This window comes from Equus asinus, chromosome 4 (assembly GCF_041296235.1).
Source record: "Equus asinus isolate D_3611 breed Donkey chromosome 4, EquAss-T2T_v2, whole genome shotgun sequence".
In the NCBI taxonomy this organism is placed as follows: domain Eukaryota; kingdom Metazoa; phylum Chordata; class Mammalia; order Perissodactyla; family Equidae; genus Equus; species Equus asinus.
In genome coordinates, this window is record NC_091793.1 from 83657994 (window position 1) to 83684360 (window position 26367).

At 34.2% G+C, this 26367-nt stretch overlaps 1 protein-coding gene across 5 annotated transcripts in view; it reads right to left on the reverse strand.

Annotated features, from left to right (window-relative positions):
- LRP1B (LDL receptor related protein 1B) overlaps nucleotides 1–26367 on the reverse strand; it is a 1812874-nt gene that overhangs the window by 96611 nt on the left and 1689896 nt on the right. For all 5 annotated transcript variants that reach the window (XM_044768977.2, XM_070507612.1, XM_070507613.1 and 2 more), the window contains 5 exons: nucleotides 24716–24850; nucleotides 21251–21370; nucleotides 19133–19374; nucleotides 5288–5511; nucleotides 4120–4226 (listed from right to left, as the gene is read on the reverse strand). In XM_044768977.2, the coding sequence (XP_044624912.2) occupies nucleotides 4120–4226; nucleotides 5288–5511; nucleotides 19133–19374; nucleotides 21251–21370; nucleotides 24716–24850 (828 nt within the window). The remainder of the gene's footprint in view (nucleotides 1–4119; nucleotides 4227–5287; nucleotides 5512–19132; nucleotides 19375–21250; nucleotides 21371–24715; nucleotides 24851–26367) is intronic.

Sequence of the window (26367 nt, forward strand, 5' to 3'; positions counted from 1 at the left end):
TAGGATATATTTGTATGAGTGCATATGTCTTCCCACATATAATGTGTACATAAGCATATAGAGGCAGAATAATGACTGACTGTCAACTTTTCATTACTGCTTTCTAGTAATATGCTATTTATGAAATCTAAATTATCTATTACTTCCTAAAAATCTCCTGAAATTTGCTTTTGACTCATTTGTGAATCAATAAAATTTGGCATGACAATACTCCGGAGTTATTAGTCACTTTAAAGATAACATTGAGAGATATTTCTGCTTGATGGAAATAAAATCCTGCTTAAGAATACAAAACCAGTATTTCCAACATCAAGAAAGTCACTTAAGCAGGTAAACATGAAGTAAAGCAATAGATTTTCACATGTGGCTTGTAGACTTTTTTAACCTTACAGAATTCTAATTGACATATAATGAAAAAATGAATCAAATTAACCAAATATACTAAATGACTTTTTTAGATGTGGATAAAAATAATTATCAGTGTTAGGGGTTACAGTGGACATTGCCTGGGATACATATGCAAGGTTTTAGAACAGTATATGGCTTTAGAATAGTACATTATTTTTATAATTATTTTTAGCCACTTAGATTTTCAAGGAATTACACTAATCAATTTATATTGGTTTTACTATCTGATTTAAATGAATTGTTATGAATTCTCTGTAAAGTAAATATTATTATATACATTTTACAAGTAAGAAAACTGATGCTCAAAAGTTTACACAGGTTGCTCAATTTTAGCTCAAGCCTATATAACTGAAAGGCTTATGCTCTTTCTACTACTCAGATTTCTTCTATGTAAGGCACTATGCCATGCCTAACAGGGGACCATCTTCTTTTTGAAATTCTTCCTTCAGCTTTTGTGACACTGAATTCTGTTGTTTTGCTCCTATTGCTGACACCTTTCTTCCATTTGCTCACTTTTGACCTTGACTCTTCTAAACATGTCTCATAAAATTCTTCCCTAAGAAGCCTCTTTGTTTTCCTCTCCTTTGTCCATCTTAACAACTCCAGCAACTTTAAATATCAGCTTTCTGTTATTAATTCCCCAGACTAAACTTCTAGTTCTGCTTTGAGTTCCAGAACTAAATTTTCCATTATCTGTGAGATATCTCTACCTGATTGACTGCTTGAGTTGTATCCACACCTCCAACATTTGCCTGTGGATGAGTGACAGCATCACACAACCTGTGCTCAAGTGCCACCTTCTCAAAAGTTCTACTCTAATGACTTGACAATATTATACTACAACCTACCCTCCCCCATTCCTGACACTTCTTCCTGCTCTATTTTCACTCTTTTCTCAATAGCACTGAATCCCTCATAACTTACTTTATAATTTACTTTTAAAATATATTTTTACTGTCCCCATCACAGTCCTCTGCCCACCACTAGAATCTAAGCACTAGGAGGACAGGGATCTATAATTGTGTGTTCATTCCTATTTTCCAAATGCCTAGAATCATGCCTGACACTCGCCAGGCTCACAACAAATATTGGTTGAATGAATGAATAGCTTCTCAGAGTCTACTCTTATAAGTGGAGCAGAAGTTCTCAGAACAGAGTTGCTGGGAAGAAAACTCATATGCTCACTACACGTGAGATAGAGAGCCTCACACCAACTACTATCTCAGCATGTCCCTATGGATGTCTGACCAGTTCTCGTTACCTGCTTAGCATGAGTCAATGGTACTTTCTATGGTCTCTTCACTATAAAATGGCCTCCTGGGATTCAAAATCATGTGCATCTGACTCCAAAGAACACCTTGATAAAAAATACTCCATGATCAATTATCTGCCCACCTTTCAAATGTCTACCCATCATTCAAACACTTGTTTAAATGACACTTTTCACATACTTTTTCTGTATTGGAGGTAATCTTTCTTGCCTCTGAACTCCCATAACATTGTAAGACCTGTAACAATTCTTACATTTCCCCCAAACTACAGTTACTTCTATGCAGGTTTATTTGTATTTTTCCTTCTCAGATGTAAACTCCATGAGAAAAGAGACTGAATTATCTTCATGATTAAGCTATCCATTGTGCTGAGCAGAATGGCTAGCATGTGGAAGATGCTCAGTACACGCATCTTTCACCTGGCCCACTGTAGGAGATGCTAATTTCCTTTACTTGGTACCCATCTCCCAATTGTTGGTTTGGTAATTAAGGACTCACACTTGCCCCCTTCCAGAAAATTGTGCTCAAGTGTCTACAGCAGCCTTGATTGGGAAGTTAGAGTCCAAAGGCCAACCAATGACTGATAGGGCCCATAAAAAGCTGACTCTCTCGCCTGTCATGGGATTTATGCTCCGAAGCACGTTCCCTGTTTCTCAAGCTCAGACTAGACTTTACCTGAGACAAAGTCTTATTAAGACTTTTCTCTTTCTCTCTCCATCTTTTACAGGTTTCTCCTGAGTAAACTTCATAAATAATCTTTAGAAGAATCTCTGTCTCAGGCTCCCTCCTAAGAACGCTTCAACAGGCAATTCTATAAACTGTTGTCAGAGTCGTTCCTTAAGGTAAAATCATGTTACACATACTATGATTATGTAAGATGTTAACATCACAAAAGATTTTTTTAAATTAATTTTGCAACTTTTCTACATGTCTAAAATAAGTTGAAAATAAAAGTTAAGACACTGAAGTACGAAGTTCTTTAAAATATGAAAATAGTGTTTGAGCAAATCATGCCACTCTCCTCCTCAATTCCCTCCAATGGCTCCCCTCAAAGCTGGAATAGAATCCAGTTCTCACCAGTGTGTTCCGGGTCCTAGATGAGCTGCACCTGGCCACCTTGTCACCCTCACATGTACCATTCTCCCGAGTTGCTCATATGCTTCTAGGCATGCTAGCGTTCTTGCTGTTTATTACACATGTTAAGCTCCTTCCTAACTCATAACTTGCTGTTCTCTCTGCTTGGAAAGCTCTCTCCTCATGTATTCATACGGCTTGCTACCTCTCTTCATTCAGTTATCTTCTCAAATATCACCTTTCTAAAGATGACTTCTCTGATAAGCATAACTAAAATGGTACCCCTCCCAATAACTGCTCATCCCTTAGTATGTTTTTTCTTATACTGCTTATGACTTTATGACCTGATGTATAATATATATTCTATCCTCTATAGGAAGATAAGTTTCATGAGAGTTGAAATTCTCTTCACAAGGGTAGGAAATTGTTTCTTCAGCATCTGGAACAATTTGTAGTACCAGGTGGATGTTCAATTAGTATTTGTTAAATCACCGAATGGAGACACATTGATGTAAATGAACTAAATCCCAAAGACTCCTCCTTCCCATAAAGAGTAAAAACAATTGCATTGGAGGAAAAGGCAAAGGCACATTAAAAGTTAATAAGAATATATGTGCCAAATATACATAAATTTTAAACTACAAAAGATACTACAAAGCATAACTGTTAATATGTGCTATAGAAAATGTATTCTGTCCTTTTGCTGGGTATATATAGACCTTACATGTTAGGTAAGATTCAGTTAGGTATCCAAAAGTTGGAAAGGCGCTCTAGATGGGGGATCTGGGAGGAAAATGAAATGGGAGAAAGAGCAGGGAGGCAGAAAAAGATCTGAGCTCCTGGGCAGTGCTAGGAGTACAGAGAGTTTGGAGTGGTAACTTGGATAACATGGCTAGGAGGGAGACTAAAGCCAGATTGAAAAGAGGTGTAAATGAAAAGGCAAGGAATCATAACATCTGTCTTTCAGAAAAGTTATGTTTTCCCACCTCTCTGTCCTTTTAGTCTCTCATCCTGTAGGAATATTACCATCTATCCCAACATCATTAACACATAACTATAAAAACACCCTAATACATTTCTATAAACTGTCAAAATTTCATGCATGTGAAATCCTACTCATAGCTTAAAACTTAGGCAATTTTCAAATAATATCTCCATAATATCACTGGCAGTAGGATGAGGATCTGACTTTCAAGTTGGGTAAATGCAACTTGATATGTTAATGACTTTCATAAAGTCATACTATAAATTATTTTATCCACTTATAAAATGACTATATTGATTGCCAACAAAACTAGAAAGAATTGTAACATTAACACGCTTAGCATACTGCTTCTCATTTTAGACTGTCAGAAATACATCATACCTGTGGGTCTCTGCAAATTCTTTTGTACTAAAATCCTTCTCAGAGTACCATCCATGGCTGCTTCTTCTATGTGGGAGTGGTCCCCAACAACGGTCCAGTACATCATCCTAAAGAGGCAAGTCAAGTTGGTTAGCCTGGTGATGGTGCTGTTATAACCCCACTCTGCTCCCCAAAGCATTGTGTCTCTTCAGTCTGTGTGCATCAGAATCACCCTACAGTCTCTGAAAAAGCATATTCCTAGAACCAACTCTAAATCTACAGAATGGCGACCTCCAAAGAGGGCCCTAAGTGTTGACATTTTCAACTGTCTTACCTATGCACTAAAATTTGAGAGACACTGTTTAATAGGACATACTATAGCTCATTATTTGAAATCAAAAATTCAATTTTGAAAATTTCATGAACATTTCAGAAGAAAAGTATTTACAACACTTGAAACTATCCTCTTGTTAAGACAGAATACTCATGTTATTGTGAATGCTGCATCGGTATGCTTTTTACTTGATAAAGTAACTATTTTATCAGAGACATAAATCATTCTTTCATTTAGAAGACACCACACTACATAATTCTAGAAGATGAATAATAATTGCCTCTTTTTATTCAGGATCTAATGATCCAATTTTTGGGTGATTAGGAGTTTTAATTAGCATTTCTTTTTTGGTCATTGTTTATAAATGTAAAATTAAAAAGAAAGGAAAAACTCAAGTAAAAGAAAGGAAACATTTGTATTAAATTGCTTAAATTTGTTCATACCTATGCCTCCATCTTTTATTATCACAAATAGCCAAAAACACTAATACTCTACACTTAACATGTTTAATATTATATTTATTATGTTTAATGTCTCAAAAATTCAATTTTAGATTAACAGCACTGGCTATGTGTTTATCACTTCAGTTTCATTATTCTGCGAGGCACACATAAAACACACACACACAGAATGTACATGTAGCAACCTTTCAGGAAAAATATTTTGCACCACCGTTTGATGTGAAAAGGACATACTTTTTGTACATAAGGAGAAGTAGAGTGATTTTCAGAAGTCTTATGAATCTATTGTACGTTAAACATTCACTAAGAAATTAAACTATAGAGCACAGGTGGGACAATCTTTAAAAATGGATACTCATATGAAGAAATATAAATAATCAAATCATTAACCTACCCTCTTTTAGGATTTACAGCGATAGCATAGGGCTCTCCAGCCATATTTGTTAAGAGTCTGGTGCAGTTGGGGCCATTCAGTTGCCCTACGTTGACAGAGTACCTCAGACTGGTCCAGTGAGTGGTGTAGTAACTGAACCAGTGCATTCTAGAATGATCAGTCCAATAAATATTTCCAGCAACCCAGTCAACTGCAATGTCCCTGGGCCTTTTAAATTCAGGACACTAAAAGAAAGCAAAACAACAAACCACAGTATTTTCAAAAGCAAATTAGTGGACTTTTCTGTATCTATACAATGAGATTATGGGAAAATCGTATTAACATAGTCAGGTATTAGTTGTTACATAGATTTAAAAAATACCCGACATACTTTATGTTATTCTTAACTTTTATAGATGTATAATGTCATAAATTTTAAGTGTACAACTCATTCGAGTTTCACCTCTCACTGCCTCTGTTTAACCACCATCCTGCTACAATAATTCTGGATTCATAGAAAGTTTACCTGTGACCTCTCCCCGTCAGTATTCCTCTGAGAGTAACAATAATTCTGATACCTAACACCAGAGATTAGCTTAAACAAATCCATATAAATAGAATAACACTCTTCTATTCCTGACTTCTTTTACTCAACATTGTGTCTGTGAAATTCATCCATATTGCTGTACATGTCAGTTATTAATACTTTTTATTACTGCTGGGTAGTATTTCATTTTATCAATATACCACAATTTGTGTACTGTTTTACCAATGAAATCCATTTGGCTTGTTACAGTTTTTGGCCATTGCAACTGGTCGTGAATATTCTTGTACATGTCTTTTGGACACAAATACTCATTTCTGTTGGATACTTAACAAAGAATAAAATTGTTGAGTCTTAAGGTTCACATATGCTTAGCTTGAATGGATAATGCTAGAAAATTTTTTCAAAAAGTTCATACCAATAGACATTATTTTCAGCAATTTAAGGAAGTCCCAGTTGCTCTGCATTCTTAGCATATATAATTTGATTTAAATTTAAAAAAGGATATTAGTACAGATAGACACACTTAGAGAGATACTGTATTTAAACATCTTTTTTGGGGAAAGTTACAATCTCTGTCATTTATATTACAGCTGCTAGATTGGATTTTCTACTTAATATTGTATTACTGAATTATTATGAGACAAAGGTAAGAGAATTCATTGGGAATAGACAACAAGAAAAATAACGTATGCTCTGTGCCCTTCAATTAACTTGATCACTTTCAGCAGGAGCTAGTGTAGTAATTAATTTGCCATGGTCAGGTTCATTGTGCATACCCAGAAGTGATAAGGGATTCCCACGGGTATTATAGCAAGAAGAGAAGTAATTATTTGAAGGTGACAAAACTAGACATGTAGTCAATGCATAAAAGCATAGTTAAGACCTGGCAACCAGTAGAAATATGGGTTTTTAACAATGAAGTTTCTTGTATGGTATACCAGTGAACAAATTTTATTAAGGAGTGGACTTGGATAAAAAGTGGAGAACTGAACTTCTCAAAGAGAATATGAGATGCCAAGAAACAGGAATTGCAAGTCACTGTCTGCTCTGTGATTACTGGGATCGCAGGAAGTGGAATATGGTTTGAAGTAAACACAGGACCCATCGAAATTTCTAACGACCTTTATTTCCACTCTTTTCACCAATTGGTTCAAAAACTGAAATTATGAAATTTTATGGTGCCCTATTTCTCAACTCTAACAGTAAATATTATCCATCTACCCAGTGATATCTCATAGCTAACTGAAGTTAAATATATAGCACTCTGCAATACAACACGGTCCAGAAACGCCAAGTAAATAATATTCATAGATAGGTAGAATATAAAGATCTGTCTAGCCAAACCACAAAGTCATTTTCAAATGTTCCAGTATCATTTCAATTAGCTTTACTTTTTTTTTTCTTATTTGGCAGCATTTAAAAGTAAATATATCAACGAATGGCATGGGGATGTCAGTGTAAGACATAAATTTATAAATCAGACACAATGGAAAAAAATCACCATTAGAAACTATTTGGAGCCTGTTGGAGCATATTTATCATTTTCTAATACCATTAGAGCAAACCTTTAGCATGCAAAGAATATGATACTGGTTATCTAGCATGAGCATAGAAAAATACTTATTTTCTCTCTATCACATGTAAATATATACACATGATTTTCTAACCTGATGGTATCCTTGCTAAGATATGAATATTTCATGCAAAGCTCCACTTTTTTGAATTTTGGATTTTCATTTTATTTCACTCATACTCAAAAAAAAGTGCTGACTATCTTTCCATTCTACACTTCTAAATCCAGACTGCTGATGATTAAGATTCCAAATTCCTATGTTCACAGAGCATTCATAAGTTTGACTTAGTGATACTTTTTGAGATAAGCAGGTTGCTGAAGATTCTACCAATGGTGAATTCTAGAAGGATAAATCCAATTTAGGTCACGTTTCTAGGGTAAAGAACATGGATTAGGGAAAGAGAAAAATGTTACTTTTCAATGCTAAGCACAAGAGACATTGATGAGTTGTAGAGCCATTTAAATCTATATATTTATTCTCCGGCTCCTGGGTCAAGGAATCTCTAACGTCATTCCAGGATCAAACAAAGTAGTTAGAATATGTGGTAAAGGATGGTAACATCCAATAAATTCAACCTAAAGTCATGAAGTGACAGGATGATTCTCAGAGAATAATGGCTGTTCTCAACACCAAAGAGAGCAGAACTGAACAGAAGAACAGCAACAACAAGACATCAAGAGGACTGTCTGTCCTAATGTCAAGGAACCTATGGCAAATTAGGAAAGCAGCCTTCATAGTGAGCTCCTTAGGAATGAAGTAATTGCTTTTTATTGCTCATAGCTTGACCAGGATTGTGACCAGTATTAGCCACATAAAAGGGACTCATGGACTGGATGTTGGCTGGAGAGTGGAAGACAGAAACTTCCGTAGGATGTTGATATAATGAACAATTTATGAAGAGGCTCAAAGTCGATTAGGTAAATACAAAAAGTGAGAAAACACAGGAAAGGGAGTCTGACATGGGAAAACAGAAACGGGAAAGCTAAGCCACTTGCCTACAAAGAGGCTGAAAATAAAACCAAACAAATACATCAGACTGGAAAGAAGAAGAAAATACACAACTTCATTTGCCCCTTTGGCTAGTTCACTAGATGGATAGGCCAATAAACTGGAGGCACTAATGAAATGCTTCATGTTTAAAAGACTGCAGAGGCTTGTGCTTACCCTGACAACAAAAGGCATTGCTCATATCACTCAAAGTAGAAGACACATTTTGACTGTTTTCTCCAGATGGATGCTTTGTTTCCTAATAAGCTCTCTAAATACACAGCCAAAGTTTTGAGGCCTGAGGCATTCTTCTTAGCAGAGACATATTAGTCGAATGAATGAAACACTTAAATCTTACAGAAAAATTGGCAGTCTGATTGTTACAAAATTAGAGGTTACTATTTTAAACTAGTAATGCTTTACAGCTGCGGATTATAAGGTATTTGTCGCAATTCCAGCTGCAGTAAACTAAAGATATAAGTCACTGGGGACATTTGTTTTAAATCAAGGAAAGAGGAAAACCTGTGAAAGGGAGTTCAAGCATTTGAGCCATGGAAATACTCTCTTTTTAACAAAATTCCTGTAGTTAGCAATATACTTTAAGAAAATAGTGTTAACAAAAGGATAGATTGAAGTGGTTACATATTTTATTTGTTTGTGGTTTTTTATATCTTAATGCACATCTAAGAAAATTCAGTTCATTTTACTAAAGTTAATTATCTCCTAATGTAATGCATTAAAATAAAGATGTAAAGCCACTCTACAGAAATTGTGTGTGTGTCTGTGTGTGTGTGATGTATGTCACACTAAATGAAAAGGCTACCCATTTTGGTCCACAAAATATGAATCAGATTAAATTCTCATAAACTAGGAAATAGAAGTAAAATAATGACTACACAAATTCTGAACATTACGAAATTGTGTAGTTTAGTAATGTTATAATACATCTAGATATTTATTATTTTATTTTAATCAGGAAACTAATATAGCAATGGAGGATTTCAAAAAGAACCAAGAAAAAGGTACATTTAAAGCTAAAATATGTAAGATTTCCAAAACCAACTCAGGGATGAAACCTGTGGCTTCCATCTATGATTTATTCTGAAGAACAGATTATTTCAATCTGAATAATTTTAAGACTCTTTATCTACATTAAGACCATTCCAACCTAGCACAAACTCCCGTTAGGGGAAAAGAAACCAAACAAATATACAATTCTCAGAAAATTTTTGAAAAAGAACAAATTTGTCTTTGGATTAGAGACTCAATATGGTTTGTGATCTTACACTCTTTTTGCTTTTTTTTTTTTTTTTTTAGCTTGCTCAATGTTCTTTAAACTTATTTCTTATGATTTAGTACTCTCCCTCCATAAAAAGCTAACTGGCTCTCAAAACCGTGATTCACACTATCAGGTAAACAAAAGATATCATGGAAGACTAAAAAACACATTAAATTTGGACTCAGAAACTTGGTTTAAGACCTAGTCCTAGCCTCTCTACGTATTATAGAGCATCAAAAATAAAGGCTTTGGATTAGACGATCTACAAAAGTCTTTCACTTCTAAACATTAAATTACATAACAATTTAAAATACTATCCATTCTATGTAGGTCTGCATTTTATACCATCTTAAGGATGTATCTAATGCTAATTATGAATTTTCAGGCCCTAGTCAGACGCAAAAAATTTAACACTTACAAGACAATTTTGATGTCATCTCCCTAGGTGAGCGGCCTGCAACTAAGGAAGCAAGGTACCTTCTGACATTTACAATTTAAGAGACATAATGCAGAGTTATCTGAAAGCAGAGATCGCAAATGGTAGGTTGAGGACTAAATTTAAGTTAAAGTTGAAAACAAACTTTTATGTAGATTCTAACTTTAAAGTTAAGAAGAAATCACTTTAAAAATTCAAACTTTTGGTTTTTCTTAAAAATTAAGGATATACAAGATAGTATATCAAAAGCAGGCCAACACTGCAGAATAGCAGAGTCAATTAGCTGCTGCCCCCTGAATGAGATGTGTGTTCAGTTTATTTCTCTCACCTGGGTCCCTAATGCTATGTCCAATCTGTCTCATTCATTTATCTTACCTATATAGCTGGTTTGCAAACAATACCATAAAGAGACAAAAGAAGTTGACTTTAATGGATACGTCATGTACCTATAAGTGGATTAAGACACAACAAACACATAGAAAAAGAAGAGTCAAGAAGTGAATGTTTCTTTGTTTTTTTAAAGATTGGCACCTGAGCTAACATCTGTTGCCAAACTTCTTCTTTTCCTTCTTCTTCTCCCCAAAGCCCCCGAGTACATAGTTGCATATTTTAGTTGTAGGCCCTTCTGATTGTGCTATGTGGGACGCCGCCTCAGCGTGGCTTGATAAGAGGTGCCATGTCTGTGCCCAGGATCCAAACTGGCAAAACCCTGGGCTGCCAAAGCAGAGCATATGAACTTAACCACTCAGCCATCAGGCAGACCCAAGAAGCAAAGGTTGATAGTGTGTCTCCAGAATCATTAGGTGAGCATCTTGTGGATGAACAGGAATATTCAGTCTATGTAGCATGAGGTATATGTGTATGTATATACATATATATATATGAATATGTACACATACATTGGGCTCTTATGGTGCAATGCCTCTCATTCATCAAATTCATTCAGATTATGAATATGTGTGTATATGTATGTGTGTTTGTAAATATATGAAATTCTCAGTTTTATATGTCATTTTCTTGCCAGCTTCATTAAAATTAGTTTCCTACTGTCCTATTACTCCCAAGATAAACTAACAATCCAATTTCCAAGCCTAAACAGATCCTAGAATAATAATGAGGTCACCCTGTAGGCTACTTCCTGGACATAAACTTGATATTCTTTAGATGATAGTCAATCTTTCTGTGAGCCTGTCCTTTCAAATAGTAACAATTGGTTCAATTAGGCCTTTTGGAAGACCTGAAATACATTATCTAGGCTGAGATCTTCAATGCTTAAACAAGACCAAGCCCAATCTCAATGACAGTAACAAAGATGAAAGTGACATCTTCTTAATAAAAGAGTTTTGGTTCATCAGGATAATTAGAGGAGGCAGAAGAAATAACATGTATAGATTCCGAAATGAAGAGAAATTGCCTTCTTAGGAATAAAATATGTTCTATTTATGGCTAGAACAAAATGTGACATGGGTGGATACGTGTTATGTTCATAGGTGTGTAAGGAAGTAGGAGGGGTGTGGTGGGAGATGAGGCTCAATGTCATGGAGAGGCTTGTAAACCAATGATTTTTCAATAGAAATCCATTAGAAAGATTTAAGTAGGGAGATATGATGATCAGATTAATGTTTTAAGATTATTTTGGCTATGATGTGGAGGATGGCTTAGGACTGGGGACCAAAAGTGGTTACAGGAAAATCAGAGATTTACCCAACAGATGCCAAAAGGAAGAGTGTGGAAGCTTAAACTATGTTTTTGAGAGACAAAAGTGGACAAAAACGGGATATATCTGCAGATAAAAATATTGGAACTTTCGATGAGTTGAATACCAAGGATGAGAAGAATAACTTACAAATGATAATATGCTATTGTCGTGTATACCAAAGATTTTCAATTAACTTATTGCTTCTAATTTATTAAAAAAATTAAGTACCTACTTTATGAAGGGCCTTGTTCTAGATATTAGGGTTACAGTTGTGGCGAATACAGCAAAAATACCTGCCATCTGGGAATTTACTTATAGCAAGGCGAAGTAAACATTAGATAATAAAAATAACACATGAGTAAAATATATGGCAGTTTAACAAAGATAAGTACTATGGGAATAAAAAAAGAGCAGGACATTGAGGATACCAGGATGGGCGTAGGGTAATAGACTGCAATTATCAATATGAAGATGACATTTGAGCAAAGACTTGAAGGAGCTAAGGAATTGAGTCATGGAGGATATCCAGCTGAAGAATATTTTAGGCCAAGAGAACATTTCAAGAAAGGCCTTATAGGGGCCAGCCCAGTGGGATAGTGGTTAACTATACCTGCTCTGCTTTAGCAGCCTGGGGTTCACAGGTTTGGATCCTGGGAACAGACCTAGCACCACTTGTCAAGCCACACTATGGCAGCATCCCATGCAAAAGAGAGGAAGATTGGCACAGATGTTAGCTCAGCAACAAGCTTCCTCATACACAAAAAAAGGCCTTATATTTGTAGGTACTTATGGGTTTCAGAAATAGTAAAGCTTCCCAAAGGAGTGAATAAGAGGGATAGTATTGGGAGATAAAGTCATAGAATTAACAAGAGGTGAGATCTTGTAAGGCTTTGTAAGACATTGTGAGAACTACATCTTTTGTGGTAGGGAAACACCGGATATTTTTGATCAGAGATGTGATGTGATTTAATTTATGTTTTAGAAGGAGCATTCTGGGTATGGTGTTGTGATTAAGAAGGCAAGCAAGAAGACAGGTCAAGAGGTTATTGCACTAATTCAAAAGAAATATGGTGGTGATTCAAAACTGGATACTTGCAGTAAAGCTGATGTAAGGTAGCAAGCTCCTGGACATATCTCGAAGGTAATTCAATCATATTGCCTGATTTTGGAGTCATGAGAGAAGGAGAGGGGTCAACTATGATTTCAAGGTTTTTACTTTGAGTTTCTGGGAAATGGAGTTGCCATTAAATGAGATTTGGGAAGTAGATTTTGTGGATCATATGAGAGGTTTATTTTTAGGCATGCTACTTTAGAAATTTTTTTAGACATCCAAAAGGAAAAGCAAAGTAGGTAAGCAGATGGACAGAGCCTGAAATCAATTAGGTTATGTTAGAATGTGGATGTATGTTAAACTATGAAACTATATGAACTCTACAACAAGTGAGGAAAGATAGAAAGCAGAGGATCAAGGTCTGAGCCTGGAAGCATTCCAATACTAAGAGAGAAGGAGAAAGGAATCTAGCAATAGAGACTGAGAAGGTCAGAAAAGAAAACAAGAGAACAATAAAAGAATAACTACATTGGTGATTCACCTTAGAACCATTTTGTATTTCAGGATTATTATCACATAAAATGATATAACAAACCAAAAGATCCACTTAAAGCTTGACCGGAGATGCTGATTCTATTACTACATAGAGAAAGGTTTCTCAACTCTAGCACTATTGATATTTTGGTCAGGATAATTCTCTGTTGTGAGGGACTACCGTATGCATTGTAGGGCATCCCTGGCTTCTTCTCCCAGATGACGGCAGCATTCCCCAGTTGTGAAAAGCAAAACTATCTCCAGACATTACCAAATGTCCCCTGGGATGAGAGACCATGCCAAGTTGAGAACTACTGATATAGAATCACCAATACTCTCTCATGTCTGCTTTCTCCATGTACCCTCCGCATTAGCCAAGGTCCTTAATGAATCTGTCACCAAGTTTATTGAACACTTCTTTGTCCTCATTTACTTGATCTTTCAGCAACACACTAGAAATATAACTCCAATCTCTTTCTTAAAATGCTCTCTTCTCTTAGTTTCTGTGACTCTACATTTTCTTGTTTTCTCCTAATGCACTGGCCACTCCTTGTCATCATTTTAATTTGGTTTCAGAGCTTGGTTCCAGTTCTTTTTCACTTCCCCTGTACTCTCTCCCTGGTAATCTAACCTGGATTCATGGTTTTAGATATCTCCTCTAGTCTTCTATTCCTTAAAATATATCTCTAGTCCAGAGATCTTAGCTTAAGCCTTCAATACACCGCTGACTACTTGACATCTCACTTGGATCTCTTATAGCCATCTTAGACTTAACATGACTAAAACTGAATCCACAGTTTATCATACTCAGTATCCATTAATTTGTACAATCCAGAAATCTAGGTATCATTCTCAAGTCCTTCTTATCCTCATTTTCTGCACTCATTCTATTTGCCAACATTTTTAGTTAGGCTTCCATTCACTCCCTTCTGTTTCACTGAGACTACAGTAGTGCAACCGACCGCCATTTCTAACGGTGCACAATCCTCCTATGTAGTCTTCCGTTCCAGCCTTTTTTCCACCAAGTCCATTCTCTATAAAAAGTAGAATAGCTGTCCTAGATATAAATAAGATGACATTACTTCCATCTCATTTCTTAGGTCTTAACTCAAACTTCCTCTCTTCAAATAGGCCTTTACTTTACTGATCATCCTGTCCAAAGAAGACTTACAACAGCTGAGTTTTTTCTTAGTCCATTACTTATTTCCTTCGATACACTTTTCAAAGTTAAAATTTTTTGGATTTATCTATGAGTTTATTTGACTTTGTTTTTCTCCCAGAATATAAACTTCACGAAAACAGGACTCTGTGTTGTCATTATTATATCATGAGAACCCAGCACTAAACCTAACAAACAGAAGTCTTTAAATAAAGCTTTGAGCATGAGAGATAAAACTTGACTGGCTCACCTTAAAATGCTATAAAGCCTGATCAATAATTTTCTCAGAATTATCAATTATAGAATCATGTTTTATATAATAATCATAAGATTTATGTTCAGTAAAGTTTTGAATATTGATCACCACTATTACAGAACCATTTAACTCTAATCAGCATGTAACAGTGAGTGCCTGTCTTATGTAATCAACAACAATCAAGCCGCAAAATAGCAATGAAGAATCTGATAGCTTTAGATATTTTCCAAAGTAATTATAATAAATGATTATAGTTGACTAGTTTGAATGAACTCACATGGTTTTAAAAGTATTCTTGCTAAGCAAGTAGAGACAGTTTCAATTTAGAGCTATAATGGTTATTATAAATTTATAATAAGGAAGAAAAGAAATTGAAAAGAATGAAAACAGAAACTATCAATTTTTACCAAATGTCCTGAAACAAGACCTGAAGTTTTGGCTAAAATTTGTGTACACACACACACACACACAAACACATGCTTATGTGTGGGTACATATGCATACCTACACACTCACATGCATGTGTGTGTTTCATATACACAAGACCCATACATTGGTGTGAGGTTTTTAGCTAGGACTCCAATTAAACATTGAAAGCTAGTAAAGATAACTAAATTGGATAAAGTTTTTCAGGAAAAAAAATGCCCTAATCAACTTTTTGTAAAAAAGTATGAATATTGACAAAAAAAAAATTTTAAGCATGATAATTCTAAACATCCTTTATTGCCCCATAGAGAGTATGTCAAAAACAGTGCATCATATTCATTTCTCAAAATCAAGTAGATCAGATCAACCATTTGTTTTGCTCAGGACTATACAGCTCTTTAATGGTAAAAATCGAATCTATATTTCTAAAGTCATTTCCATTTTTCCAAGCATTGACTTACTTCATAGTGTTTGCTAGCATGTATTTTGCTATACAGCATTTCATACTAGAAATGATAAATTGCCAGAAAGTATGTACAATTGTTGCATAATGCTTTCATATTCTGTTCTGATTACTAAAATACAAATTCAGAAATCTCATTATGCTTTACATATAGATTGAATCATGGCAGTCTTTTAAGTTTTAAATTATTTAATTTTCTCAAAGGAAAAAAACCCATCCAATTTGTATAGCCCAAGGGGTTAGAAAATCAGAAGCATTTCCAACCATAAATAACTGGGTCTACATTTGAAATTTAAATTTGTAATCATAATTAGTATTCAAACCATTTTCACAGATTATAGAACAGTATTCCCTTCACGACTTCCAAAAAAAGATTATATTGAAAATTACCTTCCTCTGCAATGGACTTGAGCTAACATTTAGTTTTCTGAGTAATATTCTTCTTCTGATTTCTAATACAATGTTTCCTGCCCTTTACTGGGATAGAAATATTCCAAAATATTTGTAAATTTGCTTTCAAGACATCCTGCTATCACATGGCTAACATCTTCCACTTGGTTCACTGATAACAGAGTTATTACTAAAGTATCCATAGCTTGATTTGTGTATTTTTCTTTCTTTTGCTTATTGATTCAGAGGTAGAAATCAATGTTCCATATTCAGCTTAACGAAAAATCTTGAGTTTCATTTTCTAAGGGGTGGGGAATTCTCAGGTTAGTATCGTTTAATATTTGTGTCAAGACTTAGAAGATGAAATAGACTGCATGCCCATTAAACTAATAGATGACTAGATGGTGACTATTAAAAGAGCAAATACTACACATGGCAGAGTAATTCATAAAGGTAGAAAATCAGTACTTTATACACAAAATGGATTTCAGAGGAATAAATACACAACTGTCCAGGTAATAACTAGATAGACATATACTATGTCACACATCTCTTGGAAATCATATATATTTACTCTCTGGAAAGGATTTTAGAAGTTGTCTACTTCAATACTGTAGTTGTTTTTCAGATAAGTAAGCTGAGACTCAGAGATGAGACAGGTTTTTCAAGTCAAAGTCTAAATGTTGTCACATTATAGCTGCATGGTCATAGATAAGTCATTTAATTGCTCTAAAAAGCACACTGCTCACTAAATTAAGGACGTAAGAATGGATTTATTCCATAGTTATAATATTGAGATATCAGGATTACAAAAAGATTTAGGAAACAAAGTTAAATAATTGCCATCATCAGTGTAGCCTTAAGTGTTTTTGTTTATAATGTATTGGTTGGAATTTCTATGGAATCCTTAATGGCTTAGATCATGATGCTAAAACTTATGGTTCACAGGTTCCAACCTTATAATCACAATATTTAGTTGGCTATGATATGTTCCTAGAAAATGTACCCTACTGTTACCTACTTTTTTTCCTAGTGAACACTGTTAGTCATGGGTGGGTTCAAGGAAAGAAAGATAAAAACAAACAAAAGATCTACATGCTATAACACAAGTAATCATTACCACTAAAAAACTAAATGAAGTTTCATACTTTATTAGGAAAAGGCAAATCAATAGCTTTGTCCTTGGTTATGAAAGATTTTATAGCACATTAATGAAACTAAAGATTAAAATATGTAAATATATACATGTAAATAAGTATATAACACACAAGTATAATATATACATTTATATATGTGTGTATAAGATTAAAAACTTAGTTATCAAATACTAAGCAAATTTGGCTTCTGACTAAAGTCTGAGACCACTGATTGTATATTATCAATCTCCCTAAGGGCAAAATTTTAATAATTATCAAATCATTTTCATTGAAAAATTATATCAAAATTAATTAAACACATGAGTATTTTTAGTACTATAAAATTCAGACAAGAGTAAGTTGCAAATAATTTTCAATGTGATAATATGGATCATAGAGAAGATTATCTTGCCAATCATCATCATTAACATCATTATCATCTTCATTGCCATCATCATACTGTTAATAGCAAGCATCTCTATAGTACTTACTATGTGCCAAGAACTCTTAAACACTAATATACATATAATATATGTATTTGTGCATGTGTGTATTCCTCACTAAAACTTCATGAAATAGAGAGCACAGAGAGCTAAAAGGCTAGGAAGCAACAGGAAAAGATTCAAACCCAAGCAGTGTAATTCCATGGTATATACTCTTTACCACTTTATTAATAAGAGACAAAATGGTGCCATAGAAGCAATGTTTTTGCAATGTATGCTTGTATTTTAGAGACAAAGAAAGCTAAAGCTATCTAAGACTCTGAGTCAGCGGATTGGTCTGAGAGAGAGCAAGAAGGTTATATGTGAGTGAAGGAGGGCAGCACGATCTACGAAATTTCTTGGCTCTGTCCTAGAACTGCTGTTAGCAGAACTAAAGCTACTGTGCAACACGGTGTTTGGGGAAGAAGGAGTTGAAGAAACAACTCTGACACATATGGATTTTTACTCACCGTTAATTTAATCTAACCTGAATTTGAAAGCTAAAATAGCTTCTTTTAAAACCAGTTTATTGCTATCTACTACCGATAAAAATATATTCCAGATTTCTATCAAATGGTATTCATGTAGTTCAAATATTTATAGTAGATGCCACCGAAAAGGTAGTGAAGACTTCCAGACAGGTACCTCTGATTATTTTCAAATACAAAGCTTCAATTATACCTACTGTGATAGCATTTGACATTCTGGTTGTATGGGAATGGGCCAAGCCCTACAAAAATCAGTATTTATCTGTCATTTTTCCCTCAGGTTACTTCAAAATATAAAATACACAGTAAATTGGCATGCCCTAAAACAAAAAAGGTTTGTCTACAACCACAAATCTAAAGAAATGTTCTGGCTTATTTTTCTCAAAAGGAATAACCATGATAATCAACATGTCCATCATATACCAGCAAACAATATGTCTCTGTTTTGAATGTTCCTGGAAATTCAGATATTAGAAGTCAGAAGAAATGGTTACACTATTGAGTTGATCTCTTGACTTAGAAGAGAAGTATATATCTGATATTGTTAAAAATGAAACAATTTCCCTGCATATTTTTGGCAGTGTATTTTCTAATGTCAAAACAAAGTAATGGTTCCCAGTGTCATCTCATGATTTAAAAAACCTCATGTTCACAACATATTGTTAAACACTATAAAATATAAAATGTTTTATAAATGTTAGGTATTTATTATTCATTATCATTTTTATATAATTAAAGCAAATGCATTAAAACAGAAACAATGTCATGCAATTAAATTATATGCAGCTATGGGAATAAATGAGTACGAAAATGCTTTATTTCTATATAAGAAGAATATTGGGAGGAATCAATGAAAATATTAATTACCTCCTATAATCAGATATTGTGATTGACAGATTAAAAAAACACAAGGAAGTGGGAAAATATGTGCCTTCAAATATTCAATGTTATTTACTTACAATCAGGCCACTGTTTGCTTGCCTTTTTTCTCTGCTACGGATCCTTTTGTAGAAAATTCCTCCTGGATTAAACTGAGTACTCCAAATAATCATATCTCTTTGAAAATATACATCCATCCCTGTTATCCTTGAATTATGCTCAATATGAGAAATTTGTTGATGATCGCCACTGTAGTTGAATGGATATATAAAACCCAGGATATCAGTGTCATTAGCAATGTAGAGAACTTGATCTTCAGAGCCTGGAGATTATTATAATAAAATACAAAAATAAAGTAAATTTCAACTAATGTAAAAGCAATGATTGTACTTCTAAATTATCTTGAATTGTTATTCTTAACACAGTTTCTTGCTCAATAAAAATCAACCAACTTTATATCATCTTTTAATCTTCATGACTTATGTCTAATACAGACTTACCTAAGCATTTCTAAGTTATTGATGTAGGTTTTCCTAGGGCAAAGTTTGCCTTATGGCTAGAACTTAGGTACTTGTAGTAGATATCCTCTTTATGAAGAGAGGTTCTATTTGGTTGCAATACATTGTGTTCTAATGCTTTCATTCTCAATATTCAGATGCTATATCTGAGCAGTTAGTTTATGCACCTGAGTGATCATTGCCTAAGGCTAAGAAATGAAGATAAAAGATGAAGAATCTTCTTCTTCCAATATTCGTATATTTTAGATGTTTTTTAAATTCTTATAAAAATATATCAGTATTTATTGCATTAAAGTGCCATAATCTCAATATTATCTAGAATCTTGCTAAGCAGAACTCTCTAGCTTAAAGTTTTGACACCTACAATACAATTCAGATGCCATTTGCAAACTGAGACAGGTAAAACCCTCAAGTGAATCCTAAAAAATATTAATTAAAATATTAATGAAACCATAAAGAAAGATTGAATTACATATATAGCACCTAAACATTTTTTAAAAATGGTAATACTCAATGAAGTGTAGTTCAGCTCTACAGTCTTAATAGCTCTCACTTAGTGCTTGTTCACTATTTGGCAGGCACTGTGTTAAGCCTTTCACAATTATCACCTCTTCATACGACAACCACTGAAAGTAGGTATTAGTATTCTCATTTTACAGATGAAGAACTGAGGCTTAGAGGCTTTAATAAGTTCCCTGAGGCCACACAGTCAGAAAGGTGCAATGCTGGGATTCAAATACACATACATCTAACTCTGTAGCCCATCCTTAATCCACTACAGCACGTTGATTTCCTCTTGTAATAACTATCTTATTAACATTGTCCAATCATGCCCTGTAACTAACAATATTTGTTATAACATTATTTAGTAAAAACTTATAAGTATTAAAATCCACATTTTAAAAAGCCCAAAATACACTCCTGTCATTTAATTTTTTTAAAGTGATATTCCTAAGTGGAGGAGGTCTGAATCTGAAAGCGTGATTTTATTTTTTGCTGGGAAAGATTCCCCCTAAGCCAACATCTGTTGCTAATCTTCCTCTCTTTTTTTTTCCTCCCAAAGCCCCACTACATAGCTATATGTTCCAGTTCCAGGTCCTTCTACTTTTTCTATGTGAGCTGCCACTGCAGCATGGCTACTGACAGACGAGTGGTGTGGTTCCATGCCTGGGAACCGAACCCAGGTTTATGAAGTGGAGGAGTGTGCTAAACTTTAATGACTATGCCATCAGGGCTGGCTCTTGCCTTTATTTTAAAACCTTTTAAATCCTTACTCAAAATTCCATTCTCCCTATAATGCTAGCCTTTAAGCTGTTATTTTTATCACAATGGTATAACAGTTTCTCAAATATACTGCCAGCAAGCCACATGAAAGATACTTTATACTTTGACTATCACACTGGCCTTTACACTTTTACCATCTTCTGACACATTGTTTCAAACGCAAAAGTTATTTTAACAGTAACTATGTATTTGACAGTCATGTCTATAAACTATGCCAGATTAGATTAGTTAAGAATGATAACAAGTCAGTTGGTCAAATTAATCAGTATTAAAGAGATTTATTTTATAGTATCAGGTATGAAGATATTGCTAAAATGCAATATGAAACATTTTGTTCCCTGTGAGATGTTTATAGTGAAATTATAGTAGCATTGGAAATAACAGTTATAACCTTACCTTTTGCTATGCAGGTGTTATTTCTTTCTTGGAAATTCTGGTCACATACACATTTATATGATCCTTCCATATTTATACATTGGTGGGAACATGTGCCAAATACCAAACATTCATTAAGGTCTAGAAAAGAAGAGCTCAAAATATCATAATCATACCCCCAATTAGCACTTCCATTCTTTCCACACTTCAAAAAAGACAAATTTATTTTTCGTCCTTCAACTTCTTATTCCTATTTCTTTCATTGTCTTTTCAAACTCTTAAGTCTGTGATTTACTGCGTCATATTTTCAGGCCATAACAGTTTTTTCACAATAGTTTCACTATAATAATTCATCAATTATTTGTACATTGCTTGTTAATCCACTTAACACATTGAAATATTCATTTCAAGCTTCGCTAGTACTTTCATTCACTCAAACACTTCTTGAAGTTCCCTTTTAAACTCATTTCTGATTACCCGCCTCCGTAACTTCACACATGTCATATGCCATTCCTTTGTCCTATAGAGTCACGCCCTACGTACTATGTAATGATGTTTTGGCCAATGATGGACTGCATATAAGACAGTGGTCTCATAAGATTAGTACTATATAGCCTAGGTGTGTAGCAGGCTATGCCATCTAGGTTTGTGTAAGTACACTCTATGATGTTCATATAAGGATGAAATCACCTAATGACACATTTCTCAGAATGTATCCCCATCGTTAAGCAACACATGAAGATAATGTCTTTACCCACATTTACCTAGAGAATTTCTACTCATTTCTCAAGATCTGCCTTGAAGTGAAGCCTTCTTTGGTCTCCACCAATGCATAGTAGTGACTATCCATCCCATAGTTTGTCCACTGTTTGCTAACTTGGTGTCTCTCTCTTATAGCATTGTTTATACTACATTTCATACATGTGGTCATATATTCATATCCACTACTTGACTGTCAGCCCCTTGAGGGTATAAATTATTAATTTTTTATCACCAACATTTTGCATAACTCCTGGCAAAGAATGAAGATATGGATCCACCTCTAACACACTTCTGGCTTCATAAATATGAAGTTACTATGTAACAACAAGGGCTATGTGAATTAAACAAACCAATGACAATAACAAAAGATCCTTGAATGCCTATATATTAATAAATATATATAAATCATAAGTAATAAATAAATAAATCACAGGCAATATTCTGTGGCTTAGCACACGCCTCTAATTTTAATGGCTGAAGCGGGACTGGGATTGAGTTCAGGTGATTCTGGTGAATTCTCTACTCTGTCTCTGTTTTCCTCCTCTACTGTTGCCTTCAATCACCATAATACTTCTGACCCTTTTATCACTTATATTTGCCCTAATTATGTAATAAATCTGTGAGATAAATCCTTGCCTTGAATTAGGGAATTTAAGGATAAGTACAGCAGTAATAATTATCTTTTGTTTCACACTCAACTGTCTTCCAAAGCCTCAAATGTAGAGATAAGAACTTTCCCTGTGACACTTGTAAATGACAGTGCCAAGACTTAAACTCTGGCTTTCTGATTTTATTGTCTCTACTATGTTACCTTGTCTGAGGCAAACCTGAGCACTCTCATGACAATTGATTTCTGTTTGAGTGAAATGTGAAGAGATACAGAAAACTGTAATTGCTTGTTAATGAATACCATGCCAGGGATAAAGTAAAATACATGTTATCAGAACTTAGCCACCAAAAATTATTACAATAACTATTTTTGTTTGGTGACAGTAACCTTGAACAGGGAGTTATTTGTTAGTATGGCTCCCCTTTGATATTGAATTAAAATAAGCAAAAATCTGCATGATTGAATAAAATCTCAGCTCCCTCACATGGCCCCATATTTGCGAGAGTCACCATTTTCTCCTCATCTCTATAATAATGCCTGCATCAGGAGCTTCTGAAGAGGATGGAGGAATCTCACACATGTCCAAGACCTAAAACAGTGCCTGGTACGCAGCAATTATTAATCCATTTCTACTTCTCTTCTGCTGTTCCCTTTAAGTTTTCTTCCCTTTAGATATCCTAACTGAAGTATTTTGGCTTTAACATCAAATAGTGATTTCTCATGCTGTGTTCCGGCTACATATAGGAAGGGCACAAACAAATTTAAATTCTTTGGGTTAGAAATCAAGGTAACGTCTTTCTCCTTCTCAATACCAAGTCACACTGCTTTTCCTTACTATCAAAATTTCATTTATTAAATAAACATACAAATTTTACTAGTGTGCAGAAGGTGCTTATTTGTACAACAAAAATACTGGATTCATAGCAATTTAAAATGAGTGTAGCTTGCAGGTTTTATTTACCATGAAATATAATTAAAAATAAAGAAAATCTGAGAGCAAGATTTCTAAATTTAGTAGGTATACACAGGAAAGAGAGCCCACTATTCACAAATAACTACTAGAAAATTAATGCTATTTGAAATTAAAATCTTAAAGAAATTGTGTGTGTTTATATGCAATTGATAGAAAGTCTCTGAGAAAGAAGAAATAGTTTAGTCTTGAGAAATAATTTGCTTTTTTATTAAAAAAGAGAAACCTTAGGTTGTCAGTTTTCAGCATTCCATCTTAATGGAGAAATTAAAAGTCATGAATAATCCAAACAAGCATATAACTCAAAATGTACATAAATACAACGTGGTTACACTTCTTCCCCTTGTGGGTGAGTATAATTAATTTATTTCAATATTTCCATTTTGATTGACACTATGTAAAATCACTTTTCTTTACCCAAGAATAATATATAAGATATAGTAGAAAGGAAGCTGGTAAGTGAAAGTATTTTACAACTAGAATTTATCCTGGATAAGCCAATTTAGACAATTTAGGTTTGGCTCTAACCACAAGAATATCAATCTTAGTGGAGAAACTGGCAGAAAGTGCATATAGGTGCGTATAACTTACTATAAGATTCTGGCTATCCTACATGCTCAATTTTTAAATGATCTCAAGTAAGTTGACAGAGATTTATTTATATTCCATCTTTGAATTTTAGAAGACACTCTTGATCATATAAAGCACTGTTTGAGACATGGTGTTAGGACAAAAGCCCACAATTCTCTAAAAGTAAATTATCTATTGCAGTATTGCAAATGCCACAACTCAAGAGAAGTGGGTCATCGCAAACATAGTTTTTCATGAAGTGCCTCTAATTCTCCAATAGTTCCTGAACCAGCAATTTTGCTATTTGCATTTCAAAACAGAATTGTAACAATACAATTGGAACTCCTGCAGGTCTGAATCTGCTATAGAAAAGACTTTGTAGAGGCAGCATTAGCTTAGCAATACAAACAGGCTTTTGACCCCAGGGACTTTCACTCTCATAAGTAAAAGGTACCCCATAGATACACGGCGTTTTGATGAAAATCAATCTCCTGTCATCTCACAGTTTAGCAGCCTTGGGAGTCTTTTATAACCTAAAGATTTAAGAGCAAGCTGTTGAGGAAATGTACTGTACCTTCACATTGTCTGTTTTTCATGTTTCTCTGAAATCCAGGCTTACAGCGACAGAAAACAGATGTTTTTATTTGATTACAATATGCATCATCTCCACATGGATTCACATTATCTTCACAGGTATATTCAGCAGGAGCTAGGATTTAAAAATATCATCAAAACTAATATAATTCTAATTCCTGAAGGGGAAGTTCATTTTTTTCTTAATTTGAAATTATGTTTATTATTCCGTAAATAACTCTTTTTGAATTCATATGATTATGGTCTTCTCTTCATATAAGCTGTCATTTCTTATAATGGTTTAGAAGCAGATAAAAACTGAACTCATTTACACTGAATATAGTTTAGATCCAGCTGCCCACAGCTGATATTTACAGCTGTTATGGAGTTACACCATGTTCTAAAAGGAAGTCAAGAGTCAATGGTTCTAACGACAGGCTATCTTTACAATGATAGGAAGTATGAGTAATACATCCTTCTCTAAGAACCAAAACATTTCCTAGAAGCTACACAGAGATGTGGGCATTTATTGCTAACCTAAACTTAGTATTCAGGAACTCAATCAAGGGTACTACCATGTTATCAAGCAAATATGCTGAATCATCAGTTCTCAAACTTTTTTAGGCTGGATATACATGGGAGAAGCAACATTCAAGTGTGTAACATGCCCCAATGGTCATGGGCTGCAACACAAGTTAGGGCAGACGATGTGATATTTGTAATTTCCAGCATAGTAGCTGCAATTTCATCGCTTTATCTCATTTAGCAAAACATTTTAGAATGCAAATAAATGAGAGGGATATTGTTAAAGAGGTAACATTGAATTAATTCTATTTTACTTAAACAAATCAAATTATTCAGAAATAAGAGAACTTTAATGATCAGAATTGTAACCATTATTAGTTCTCACTGACTCTTGAATATTTTATAATTAACTAAAATACGGCAGTGGAACTATACCATGGTTAAGACATATGGGGCCATATCCTGGTGAGTATTTCTCCATTATCCAGTGAGGAACAACTTAGATGAATAAATGAGAAAAAACAAAAGACCTAAAAGAAGGAATTATTTTGTGACTTTTATAAGTAATCTGAATGTAGGGTCATAAGTTTAATTACTTTTCTTAATGTGGAAAATCACATATCAAGCATTAAACACAAAATTATTAACAATTAAGGTCTAATAATGCAAGTATCAAAGCACTCTTCATGAATAAAATAATGATGTCTTCTTTAAGAATAACTCAGCAATAGATTAAAATTTTACAACACTGAATAAATTATTGACATTTACCATCTTTCAACCAAATATCACTGTTTGTAAAGTTCAAAGAATGCTAAATTTATATTTTATAAAATAAAATATTAAGGGATATAGGTTTCTTTGTTGACATCAAAGTTGGTACTTGGACACTGAGTTTTCAGCTTCAGCTAACAAGAGTAGCTGAATGGTACTCATTGCAAAATCACCCTTTCCTACCTCACACTTCCTGATAGTAATTTAAGTGATGTTCTGAAGTTGCTTTGGCAAAGGCTTAAAAACAAGGTATTACTTAAGCACATTTTGAAAAGTAATCGTTTCTCACAGCAGTAAAGAAAATTCGTCACGTGGAAGCAGAAACTGGACTATGTGTCGCTGCACCTTGTTTAA